Genomic DNA, 12,218 nt, shown 5'->3' on the forward strand with positions numbered 1-12,218 from the left:
TGAGATATAATTTTTGAACATAAAATCCGTGTTTTTCGACGCGTCGCGCGCCAAAACCGAAAAATGACGAAATCGGCAAAAAAATCTATTTTTTCACAAAAACTGCGATAACTTTAAAATTTCAGCGATGACTTATACATGTCTGGGTACCAAAAGTTGCGTCTTTCAATTACGAAAATTTCAGCACTACAAAGACTTGTGGGTCGTTAGCGTGGATCGTTTGTTGTCGTTTTTTATGCAGTTTTTAAAGAGACGTTTTTGGAAAATCAATGTAACTGTTAAAATTTCACCTAGTTTTAACAGCTAGAACATGATCATTGTTCAAAAATAGAGTTATCTATGTGCGCATGTATTGTGTGCACGTAGTTACGTACACGAAAAAGATTCAGGTTAAATTTTCTACCGGCCAGCGAAACAAATGGTGTGCTTGTGTGCGTAAAAGCAGGTTTAAATTGCTTTTTAGATATATCTGTGTAATTTTTTTACACAGTTCTTTGTTATCTGGAATTTGCGTGTATTTCCCCACGCGTCAAAAGTGACAGGAAAACGATCGGCGCAGTGTAACCCCGGCTGATAATCGATGAACTCGACGAAGCAGAAATCGCCAAGACTTTTTCGCAGTCATTCAAACGCAACCAGCCAGCAGCCGTCGTCGTCGCCATCATTCATCATTTCGATTGCGAGGAAGACCTTCGGGGAGGAGAAAGAAAATTGGATTTTCAAATCCACCAAAAAGCACACCGCGCGACGTGCCGTGAATTCGAGTAAAGTGTTTCGCCTCGTTTACGTGCAGAATCTCTGGTAGAAGTCGCGTGTGGGAACGGAACGAATAATCTGGAATTTGGTCGGTGAAAATCTCGTTTTTGGGCTAGAGAGAGGAGGAAAAGTCTCGGCCTGCTGCTGCGTGCGCGAGTAGGAAAGAAACAAAAGAGGAGGACACACAAAGATGGCTGCGCTGCCCCGTAGAATAATCAAGGAAACCCAGCGCCTGATGCAGGAACCCGTGCCCGGAATCAGTGCCGTGCCGGATGAGCAGAACGCGCGTTACTTCCACGTGATCGTGTTCGGGCCGGAGGACTCACCGTTCGAGGGTGGCCTGTTCAAGCTGGAGCTGTTCCTGCCGGAGGATTATCCGATGTCGGCGCCGAAGGTGCGCTTCATCACCAAGATCTACCACCCAAACATTGACCGGCTGGGCCGGATCTGTCTGGACATCCTGAAGGACAAGTGGAGCCCGGCGCTGCAGATCCGTACCGTGCTGCTGTCGATTCAGGCCCTGCTCAGTGCACCCAACCCGGACGATCCGCTCGCCAACGACGTCGCCGAGCTGTGGAAGGTCAACGAGGCCGAAGCGATCCGGAACGCCAAGGAGTGGACCCAGCGGTACGCGAACGTGGACAACTAAAGCGGTTCCCCCCGTCCGGAGGGTGGTGAGGGGATGAAAAGGGAGATTGTGTGCGAGAGAGAGAGAGAAAGTTCTACTAAATTAATTTTATAAAGCAAAAACACAAGCGAATTAAACCCGAATCCTTCGAACTCCATCGGACAAAACGACTTCGTCTTCGCCAAGTAAGCAGAAGCAGCCTGCACCGTAAAACGGGAACAAAAACATCTCCCCCGCGCGCGACCTACAGCGCAAACAGCTGAAAGTTTAACGCGATAACAAAGGAAAATCGAGCCAGCAGCGAAATAATTGTCCAGCAAAAGCGCAGCACAGTTGCTTTGCTCTGTCCGTTGTTGTTTCAATTGATTTTTTCTGCCCGTTCCTTTCTTGTGCTGCGAGCTGTTTGTGTGGTGTCTTGCCTGCTGCTGCTGCTGCTTTTTCACCGTTCCTTTCGAGAATGTTCATCATCCGCCGTCATCGTTGGCAGTCGGTTCCAGCCGTTGCGTATCGGAAATCGAAGGTGAGTTGTTACGGTGGTTGTTTGTAGTTTTGTGTTTTGGATGGTGTTTTGACGGAGGGGTTTCTTGGGTAAGAAAGGGAAACAGAATCGCTGAAGAGTTGAGCCATTGAGTAGAAATCTTGAAAATTAAGTTAGCTTTATATTATTGGACTTATTTCAATCACGAAAAACGTTTAAATTTGAGATTGCCCCAACAAGCCGCTGTGGCTTGTTGTTTGTGAAGTCTGCTGTGACAATCGCAATTTAGACGTTCCCAGCATGTTGGAGCTCCTGCAAAGCATCGATTAGGAGAACACATTTTACAAGGATAATCTCGACGAGGCCGTACAGACATTCACCAACATTCTTAGCTACGTCATTGACAGGCACGTACTGAAGAAACCTGTCGCGAATGCTCGTGGTACGTTACCATTGCCCAATAGCTGCTACGAAAGGATGAGCAAACAGTGGTAATACTGATCACGAAGTACGTACCCAAAAGAATCTCAAGTCCAACGAGCAGCGGATAGAAACGGTCATCCATGTTCCTAGGAGACGAGACAGCTTCTAATACTGTCCTGAAAAAAATACTTCTACGGGCTTCTAGAGCCTCTCTATCTTCTCTTCAATATATCCCTCTCTGTTAGATCCTTTCCGAAGCTCTGGAACGTGGACAATATCGCGGGATATCAACATTGTGCGCAGTTATGAAACTATTCGAGCTAGCGGTCATGGGTCCGGTTTTCTTCTGCTACAAAAGCCTGCTCAGCGAGGACCAGCACGGGCCTCTCCTGGCGGGATCCATTTCGTCTGCCCGGCTACGAAAGCGGCTGTAAGCTTATCAACCTTGACACCTTAGCAGCGCGATGAAATGTCACTCGTGATCTCCGACATGGTGTCGATTTCTGGAAAAGTCGGGGAAAACCTGGAATTGTCAGGGAATTTTATTTGACCTGGAAAAGTCAGGGATTTTTAAGCTGGGTCAGGGAATTTCGATGATCTTAAAAATATTACTACAAAAATTCATTTCTTTTTGAAAATTCGCCCTTGATGATGCTTCCAGGCCAAACTTTGCAACATTGATAATATTTAATTATTTATATTGGTCAGTCCGGAAGGAACGCAAAACTCCATATAAAAATGCTTAAGAAAAGGGTCACGAAGAAAAGTAAACAGCAACGAAAAGTTGCATTTGGCATTTCTTCGCGTTGCTTGTTTGCAATATGTTTAGGTTTAAAAATCAAATAATTTGGATTTGCTTTGGATTTGCGTTCAACTGAAAATGACAAATTACAAATTAGCGCACACAGGCAGTTGCCCCACCATCCTCAGAGATTTGTTCTAAAATTGATCGTTTGCTCAGCATATAGGGACCTGGGTGCTGAATAGTGGTTCGCAAAACGGCCTCAATTTTGAACTGTCAAAGTGGAACCAATTTAATGTTCGCCAAAAGTAGAAAGTGCTGTTATCGATCATTAAAAGTTTTGTTAGCAAGAATGAAAAATATGTGACTTTCCCTGGGCTTTGTCATAATGAGTGTCATAGGTTTGATGCTTGTTTGGCAAAGAGTATGATTTGATTCGATGTGGAATTAAAATCGAAGTGTTCAGTATATTGCTGAAGCTTTCATTTTTACACATGGACACCACTTCATGCTGCGAGAACCCACTTTGGCGTAGTCTCAGGGCTTAATCGATGGCCGGTAAGCTGTCATCGAGACAAGGAGGTTCTCTGATAGTGGAAATATCACATTTGTACAATGAACCGCTACATATGTGATTTTTCCCTATCTTAATGTGGGTGTCACGTTAGGATGCGGGTTTAAAAAAATAGTGTTTGTAGAATTTAGGATTTTAACTATAAATATCAACTTTTTGTACTTTGCCTTTAGTTATTTAGGGACAAAATTAGTAACAGGGAATTTAGTAATTCTATCAGAATCGGTGATTTTCATTCAAGTAGCATAAAAACCATTCTGATTTGTCAAAAATTCCATAGAGTCTCGATCAATCAATAGTGAAATGATATCGGACTAAATTCGTTGATCTGTTGAACTAACGGTTGTCGGATTATGATTGTATCGACCATTGTTGCGAATCGAGGATCTACTGGAATTCTGACGAACAAATGGTCGTCTCTTTTTCAATTGCACGAGCTTTCGGATATGTTACTTAAAATCTCAATTTTATTCAATTCAAGTTAGGTAGTTATCCGCAAATGAATATTTGGACTTATATGAATATTTGAACATTTTGGACTTATGAATAACACACAACTGTGCATTTATTCTAGAGTCAGATCCATACAGCGTCAGTGTTTATTTGGTCGAAGTGTACTAATTCATTGGCAGATCTGATTCTAGTTGTAATGTACGACAAGACTACTGACGGACGTGACAGGACGAGGGCCCAGTTTAGAGGTTTCAACATCAACGATGTGCGGCTGGACCACCCTCCCAAAAAAAAAAAAAAAAAAAAAATGAAAAATATGTGACTTTTGAGGTCTTTTGAGCTAGACAAAATAAAACACATACAACTGAAAACCTCATTATCAGTAAGAAAAAAGTCATGCTTGTGCTTGAACATCCTCCTACTTAATAGATGTAAACAAAGCGGGATCATTCGAAAATCACGTTACGCATTATCTCTATTCATCACCCAGATAGGGACCATAGAGAAAATCATAAATTTTGTCAGAAAAATTGAATGATAAAAAATTCTAAAGTTCATTTGAAAATTAAAAAAAAATCTAAAATTGTTAAGCTCAAAGATTCTATTTTGAATTTTCTGAAATTCTGATATTTTGGAATTGTTGATTTCTATTTTTTTTTAATTCTTATTCTAAAATTCTAAAAAAAATGTAAGTTTAGAAAATTTTCCAAAATTTCACTTAAGTATTCGTTATCTAAATTTTTATTTTTCTCCAAATTAAACTGCACTATGATTTAAAAAATGAACCAAAGTAATCTAATTTTGTGTAATCTAAATTGTAAACAAAATAGTGATGGTGAAATGGAATAAAAAATTAAAGAATTAAATTCAAGAATTAAAGAAATAAAACAAAAATTATGGAATAAACAGGGTTGTTACGGACGGCGCGAATTTGGTGCTTGTATCCCAAATATGAGTTTGATTGGACGTAACAGAAGCTGGCCTCCACCTTTGAATTTTAGATTGGATTCAACCAGTAGAAATACCTATTTTTTTACATTCTTGAAGAAAAATAAAAAAATCAAAACATCTAAAAATTACAGCTCCAGCGTTCAAAATGCAATTATTCAGAAATTAGGAAATAAAATTAGGAAAAATAGTATTAAAAAACCCAAAAAAAATAATATTCAAAAAATAAAAAGATCCGTAATTTTAAAATTAAAAATAAAAATATCTGTAAAAAAAATCAAAAATATCAATATTCAAACATAAAAAAAACAATCAAGAGAACAAAAAAAAATCTTAAACTAATAAATTTTTAAATTTTTAAATTCTTCAATTCTTAAATTCTTCAATTCTTCAATTCTTAAATTCGTAAAATTCGTAAAATTCTTAAAATTCGTAAAATTCTTAAATTCTTAAATTACAAAATTTTAAAATTTTGAAATTCCTTAATTCCTAAATTCATTGGTTCTTTAATGCTGCCATTTTTATTACCATCTTAGATTACAGAAAACCTGATAAAATTTGAAGTATTTTTGGAGTTACAGTCGACTCTCTGGCTGTCGATCTTCTCGATATCAATAATTCTCCATCTATCGATGAATTCTTCAGTCCCTTCAATCTGCATACTTCAATAATCTTCATTCCTCGATATTTTCCCTTGCTTGAAGGATCTCTTCCTCGACGGTCCCTTGGATTCTGTTTGCTAAAAATCTCTTCCGGTTGTCAATAATTTCACTTTCTCATGGCTTGCATAGACATTTTTCTTGGCGAAACGAAGCTTTGAAGGGTGTTTGACATTAGTTTGTTTTTGTTTGATGGACGTTGCCATGATTCTCTCCCATAACAGGGTATCAAGAAAAAAATATTTTCAATCGAGTCTTCATTTTGCATCGTTCTGTAAACTGATGATTCTCTTCCTCGACGGTCCCTTGGATATTGACAACCAGAAAGTCGACTGTATTTTTTTCAGCTAGAAAAATTTTGAGAAGAAGTTGTAGGAAAATTTGCTTCGATTTTTCTAAGTGACGCTTTGGTAAGATAATCGAGTATGAACTGTATCTTCAATTTAAAATATTAAGATCGAGGATTAAGTACAATTTTTAATTTTTTTATTATTTTTCTTTCTTTAGATTTGATTAAGGTTTTAGATCTAAATTTCTGAATGTTGAAATTTTTGATTTTTTTTCCAAAAAGTTTGTTTTGGCGTGTCCCTCTCGTTTTCCTAATCCTAGCAAAAATACATTTTCAGCGTTTCAAGATTCTGCGTTCTAAGATTACAAAATTGAATTTATTATGAAACTCTTTTGTATGTTTGTCGCAAAATTATTTTTCTTGAAATGTCGCGGATTTTGCGCGTATTGGGTTTTGGGATGGCGCGGATATTTTTAGATTTCGCCGTAACGACCCTGAATAAAGGAATTTGAGAGTTCAAGAATTTATAAAATATGGTCTCTTCAGAAAAGTTGTTTCACTTTTAATTAACGTGAAGACTTCCATCATTGTCATGATTTTTCGTTTAAAGATATAAATTTTGCGTCGCTTTCAATATTTTGACAAATTCCTTCAACAAGTTGTTTAGAATAGTGCCCTACACATGCTGATTTCTTTTGGTAACGATTATCCCATTCCTTGTGAAGTTATGGAAATCGTCATTAATCAATGATTGCCAACTAGGACGTCAATGACTGTGCCACAAAACTATATAAATTTTGAAGCACATTTGATTTAGATCAAAAATTCTTTCAGTGGCTTCAAGAAGGCAACAATGGGCACATGCTGATTCATTTTGGTGCTGAAATTCGTTAAATTGAATTTAATACAGAATATTTTATAGTGATGATCAATTTTCTTAGAAAATGATCAATGGCTTCACCTTAAGATCCAGCATCCAAGATTTCATAGGGATTGGACAACTACATTTTACATATTTTTCCCAAACAATATTCAAGGGTGTTTGTGCACCGGCCACGGTTGGCCAGTGTTTCGGAGTGGACTGTATTTAGGGGGGTCGGAAAGGGGTCCAAATAAAAGGCACCGGAAGGTTCTACTTTCACTTTTCTCTATTTTCTCCTACCACAACTTATTTCCTCCTCTTCTTCTTCCTCCGCTCTTCCTTCCTTCACTTCTGCTGCTGCGCGTCGCGTCCGACACGTTCGACGGTTGGATGACTTGTGTCAAGCGCGCCCAACGCGCGCTTGTTGCTGGGCGGTTCGAGCGGCAAACTTGTTGTTGACGTCGTCGATGACAGCTCTGCCGTTGCGCAGGGTCGTAGTCATTCTCGACGTACGGGTGGGGGCAAACCTTGGGGCAAACACTATTCGGTCCCGAACAAAGGGCTTTCAAGGAGGAGTTCCCGTGGTCAGATCGAGCTTAAATTTGGAATCTATTAGAAAACGCCCAAATATATAAGTTTGATAAACAATGACTTTTTGAAAAGCTCGAGCAGGTTGTATTTTGTTTTTATTTTTATGAAATGTATTGATCGTGTGAATGATCGTCTGTGGGCTCTGGTCAAGGTAGAAAACATTTTTTTAAATTTTATAGCAAAAATATTTTTATTTGTAAACTTATTTAAAAAGATGTTTTCTTCAAATATCCAGAAAACCGTTTACTTTAAATACAAACATTGTTGAAAAGACCTTGATCTTTTTTAAAACCGTAAACATGAACTTGAAAAATTCACATTTTATTTTATATTTTTTTAAATCTTTCTTAAGGTTCTGCAAAATTACCGTGGCAGATGGTTATAGCAAAATTCATGCCATTTCAATAACAAATACTGTTAAAATAACAAAAAGTGTTATGAAATCTTCTTGAAAAATCCATTTTGCATAAGGGTTTAATAACAGTTAATGTTATCAGAACAAAATTTGTTATTGGTCTGATATTGATTGGAAGCCAAAACAACTTTGAAATAACTAACATTTTTCGTTATAGAAGAATACCTCCAACTGTTATTGGGATGATCGGATTAGTTGTTAAAATAACAAAAAATAATAACAAAGATTTGTTCGAAAAATAACTAAAAATGTTATTAGTCTGTTATTACAATAACAATTCAGTAACAAAAAAATCATAACGACGAATAACAAATCTTGTTATAAATAACATAAAATGTTATTGGACTAGTATTTTCAAATATCAAACAATGTTATTCCCAAGTTATTTTCGTCTGCTTGGGTACATATTTTTTAAAGTTTTTGTCTCCAAACCTATTTTTTTTTATAAACACACAATCAAAAATGGTATCGGCCAAATTCGTTTTAAAATTCGCAAAAGGCAACAATTTTAAATTTAAACATAACTTCTAACTTTAATTCAAATTTTCTATTTTTTTTTATTGAAAACTTTTTACTTTAAATTGTCTTTAAGAAATGAAGTGAAATTTTCTAATTGCAATTTGAAATTTGCACCAATTTTAATTATTAATTATTTCTAGAGTTTTTTTTTTTTAATGGGTCCTATAAGCTATTGTGTTTCATATGTTTATAGGACCTATTAAAAAACTCTAGATTTTTTAGTAAAGGGCAACATTTAAAATGACATCACCAGATAAAAAATCATAGGACATTTTTATGGTTGCTCATTTTGGATGTTCGCTAAGAAAAAAATAATTGACAAAATAAAAAAAGTTTTTAAGTTTTTGCAGAATCCATCGTTACAAAAATAAAATTAAAAAGTCATTGAAGTTTTCAGTATCTTAAATTTCCAATCTTCAAAAAGGAAAATGCATGAAACCATAGAAACGCTTCAAACAATATGCTAGTAAAAAATAGAAAAAAATGGTGGTCTGGAGAGGTCAGGGAAAAGTCAGGGAATTTTATTTTGGGATTTGGATCGACACCATGTCCGATGACTCCGGAATCTACACAGAAAAAAATATGTAAATTTAAACAGCACGTAATTACTGTTTCTTATGTAAACTCACTCAATGTAATGTTGAAATATGATGTAAAGAGTAAAAAGTCATGGAAATTACTCCCATGTAAATCTAAATCTAATGTAAATCATGAATCTAATGGAAACGTTGAGCATGGAAACTCAAATCTGATGAATTTCTACCCGTATTCGGCTTCCTGTAAATTCCTATTTAATGTTAATCATATATTCAATGTATTTCTGCCAAACGTTGACTTCAAAACTAGCCGAACTAAAAATAGTTATATTTGGTTCTCTTTCTATCGCTCTCATATTTCGCTTGCCCACTGCCTGAGCCTCGACCTGAACAAGTTGATGCTTTAGCCGCTCGTTTATAAAATGCGAAGATGGCTCAGTCGGCAGCGGGTAGCAGCAGTAACACCGAACTCCTACCCGTCGTCCGTTCGATTCCAGTCCAGCGTTATTCCACTTGGGCGTCGACGAGAAAGCGTCCCCTACCTGTGAAACAACTTTTTAAAATCCAAATTTCCTTTTGCTGCCCGCTTCAATCATTTTAAAATAGAACATAGGCCACACCCTTTTCCTACTGCATTCCAAGTCGAGCTTCTCATTCCCATTGGCCAATCAGAATTAGTTGATTTGAACTAATGTAAATTCCAAAACTAATGTAAATTTTCAAAACTAATGTAAATTTCAAATGAACCCAATGTAAATTTCCAATGAACCTAATGTAAATATACATCATTTATCATGATACCTTTTGGTACATGATAAATAATGTAAATTTACAGGAATATTTTTTTCTGTGTAGAGTGTAGTGCCCAAAATTCATTTATTCATGAAATATTGTAGCTTTCACTATTCAGTGATTTCAAATGTAGGAGGTCCTACATGTTCAAAAGGGAAACTGAAAACATCAACTTTTTCTTCGGTTTCTTCTAGCAGCACTTCCTGTGCTGCAGAAAAAAATCAGGCAGACGTCGCAACGCTCACGCAACCAAACAAGCTTATGGAGCTGACAGAAGAGCTTGAAGAAAATGTTGATGTTTTCAACGGCGATGTTATAAATGCTGTAACATTCTTAATATTTGACGAATCTTTTCGCACTCTTCGGCAAATTTGTTCCCTGGAACACTAACTATGAGCTCATGAAATGCTAAAATCGTTAAATGGCTCAAAACTGGCAAAATCAAAATGCCCCGATTTTACGGGATAAATCTCATAGTCCAAGCGCCAGGTCCTATCGCAACCAATCAAGCCCATAGGGGCAGGGGGGCAGAATGGGCCACCCTTTTTCCTGCCTTATAAAAACAATCAAAAGTTATGAAATTTGAAATGAATGCATTATTTCACTCCTGGTAGCCTCACAAATCACGTTTAATGCAACATTAGAAACAAATTATATATTTTTATTTTATTATATCTTTTAAACACTAAATTTCCACATTTGGCTCGCTAGTTTATGTAAGCTTCACATTTGGTCCGCTATTTAAAAACTTTACATACTACATGTGTTTGAAGTTCTCTTTGTATAACAAAATTTGTGTCAATCCCTCACTCAGTCTTTAACAATTACGGTCGGCTTAATATCCGATCATTGAAGCTTTACCTTTACCTATTTTCTGTGCCATGTCACAGTTTTACTAAACGGCGAAGCCTGATTACTGTTCTATTTCCAGGCCAGTCGTGTCGGCGTTACGTCAAACTGTTTCTTGCACCTTTCTTCGAGTCAAGTTCGAGCTTAAAATTTCTTTCCGTCCAGTCTGTTCTGTTTGATAATCCAATTATGCAAACAAACAAAAGTGAGCCAACTCGTTGTGTTCTTACTGGTATCATCTGCCAACTTAATGGCAAGAAGGCCTCCGAAAAAAAAGTTTGTTTGTAGCTTATCTATCGATTTGGCGTCTATCTGTTTGTCTTTCACTCTGTGTACTTAATTTGTCCCTGAAACGAACCACGAGAACGGTTGAGTAATTTCTCTATTTGTTTCTGTTCTTCCTTTCTTTCAGATTGTACAACTCCAACCCCACACAATTCCGGTTCATTTGAGTATGTAGCCAGTGTCACACCTCTCTCTCCTGTCCTGAAAAAGAAAATCAAGCCTTTTTTGATCTGCTGCATCGGTCTAGTTGTAATCTTAACGTATAACTTATTTCTCAATAAAAAAAAACCGCAAAACGCTGAAAAAAAAATCGGAAAAAAATAAAATCAACTCTGCTGTGTTAAACCAACAACAAGAATTATTTCAGCAAAAAACTAATCTGAATCGCCTTATTTGTGGATCTTTTTCTTTCAAAACTTTCTCTCTCCCATACAAATTTCTCTCGATCAAAACAGCTTCTAAACCGTACACGTGCGTGTGTGTTTGTGTTTCTGTCTGCCAGGCTAGTGTTTCGGCTTATTTTTCTCGTACGCGCGCCCTCGATTGAGTTTCATTTTCACTCATTTTCTCTGGAAATCGAAGCAGATAAAACAAAAGCAAAGTTCAGCCAGGTTTAGAATTCAGCACACGCAAGAAATGTTTAAAACGAAGTTCGAATAACAAATCACGAAGTAAAACAAGCAACCTACACACACACACACTCACACACAGAAACACTTGCGAAGAAAACAAAGCAAACACTAAAGCTATTATGACTACAAGAAAGTGAAAAAGAAACAAAAGAACACGCAGTTTAAGTAATTAAAGGAGTATAAATATTACTATTACTATTAATAATCAACTCTTATTTAGTGAATCCAATACAATTGCGTAAGAACAAAAGAGAGTGTAAAACTGGAAGAAAATAATTATTACGGTAAATTTAATATTAATGCAAGCAGACGTAAGAATTGTACATTAGAAAATGGAATAAAAATCACTTTAGAAAAATAATTCCTCTTTCGCTTTTGGAACGGAACGAGAAACGAAAGCCTGTAGGGTTTTTTCGATGTTTTGATCTTGTTTTATGTTTTTCTTGTTTCATTTTTAATATTTATATTTGCTTTTATCTTGTTTCGTTTATGTTTTTTTTTTTTCATCAAGGGTGACATTGAGTCATACAAATTTCAGCATTTTTGGATGACCCATTGTCGACCCTGATGACGGTAGTATTTTTCATATTATACCTCCTGAAACCTTTGATCAATTCTCCACGAAAAAGGGAATTTATTTTAGTATTTATATTTTTAGTTGGCTTAAGAGCGAGTCCACGAGCAAAGCATACCCATCTCGCATCTGCCTGAAATTTTCAGGGGTTGTTTGTACATATAAAACTAGCATTTGGCCAAAATATGAGTACTCTAGGTCAACGGGAAGTGG

The 12,218-nt window shown here is 36.6% G+C and overlaps 1 protein-coding gene across 1 annotated transcript; it reads left to right on the forward strand.

The window, feature by feature from the left end:
* The first annotated feature begins 612 nt into the window (after positions 1 to 612).
* Positions 613 to 11,395, forward strand: LOC120414476 (ubiquitin-conjugating enzyme E2 N). Its single transcript, XM_039575670.2, has 2 exons — positions 613 to 1,904; positions 10,927 to 11,395. The coding sequence occupies exon 1, from the start codon at positions 947 to 949 to the stop codon at positions 1,403 to 1,405; it is 459 nt and encodes a 152-aa protein (XP_039431604.1). The 5' UTR covers positions 613 to 946; the 3' UTR covers positions 1,406 to 1,904; positions 10,927 to 11,395.
* The last annotated feature ends 823 nt before the right edge of the window (positions 11,396 to 12,218 follow it).

This window comes from Culex pipiens, chromosome 3 (genome assembly GCF_016801865.2).
Source record: "Culex pipiens pallens isolate TS chromosome 3, TS_CPP_V2, whole genome shotgun sequence".
Lineage (NCBI taxonomy): Eukaryota > Metazoa > Arthropoda > Insecta > Diptera > Culicidae > Culex > Culex pipiens.

Excerpts from the sequence above, each read along its gene's own strand:
- LOC120414476 (XM_039575670.2), top strand. The coding sequence starts at position 947 with ATGGCTGCGCTGCCCCGTAGAATAATCAAGGAAACCCAGCGCCTGATG.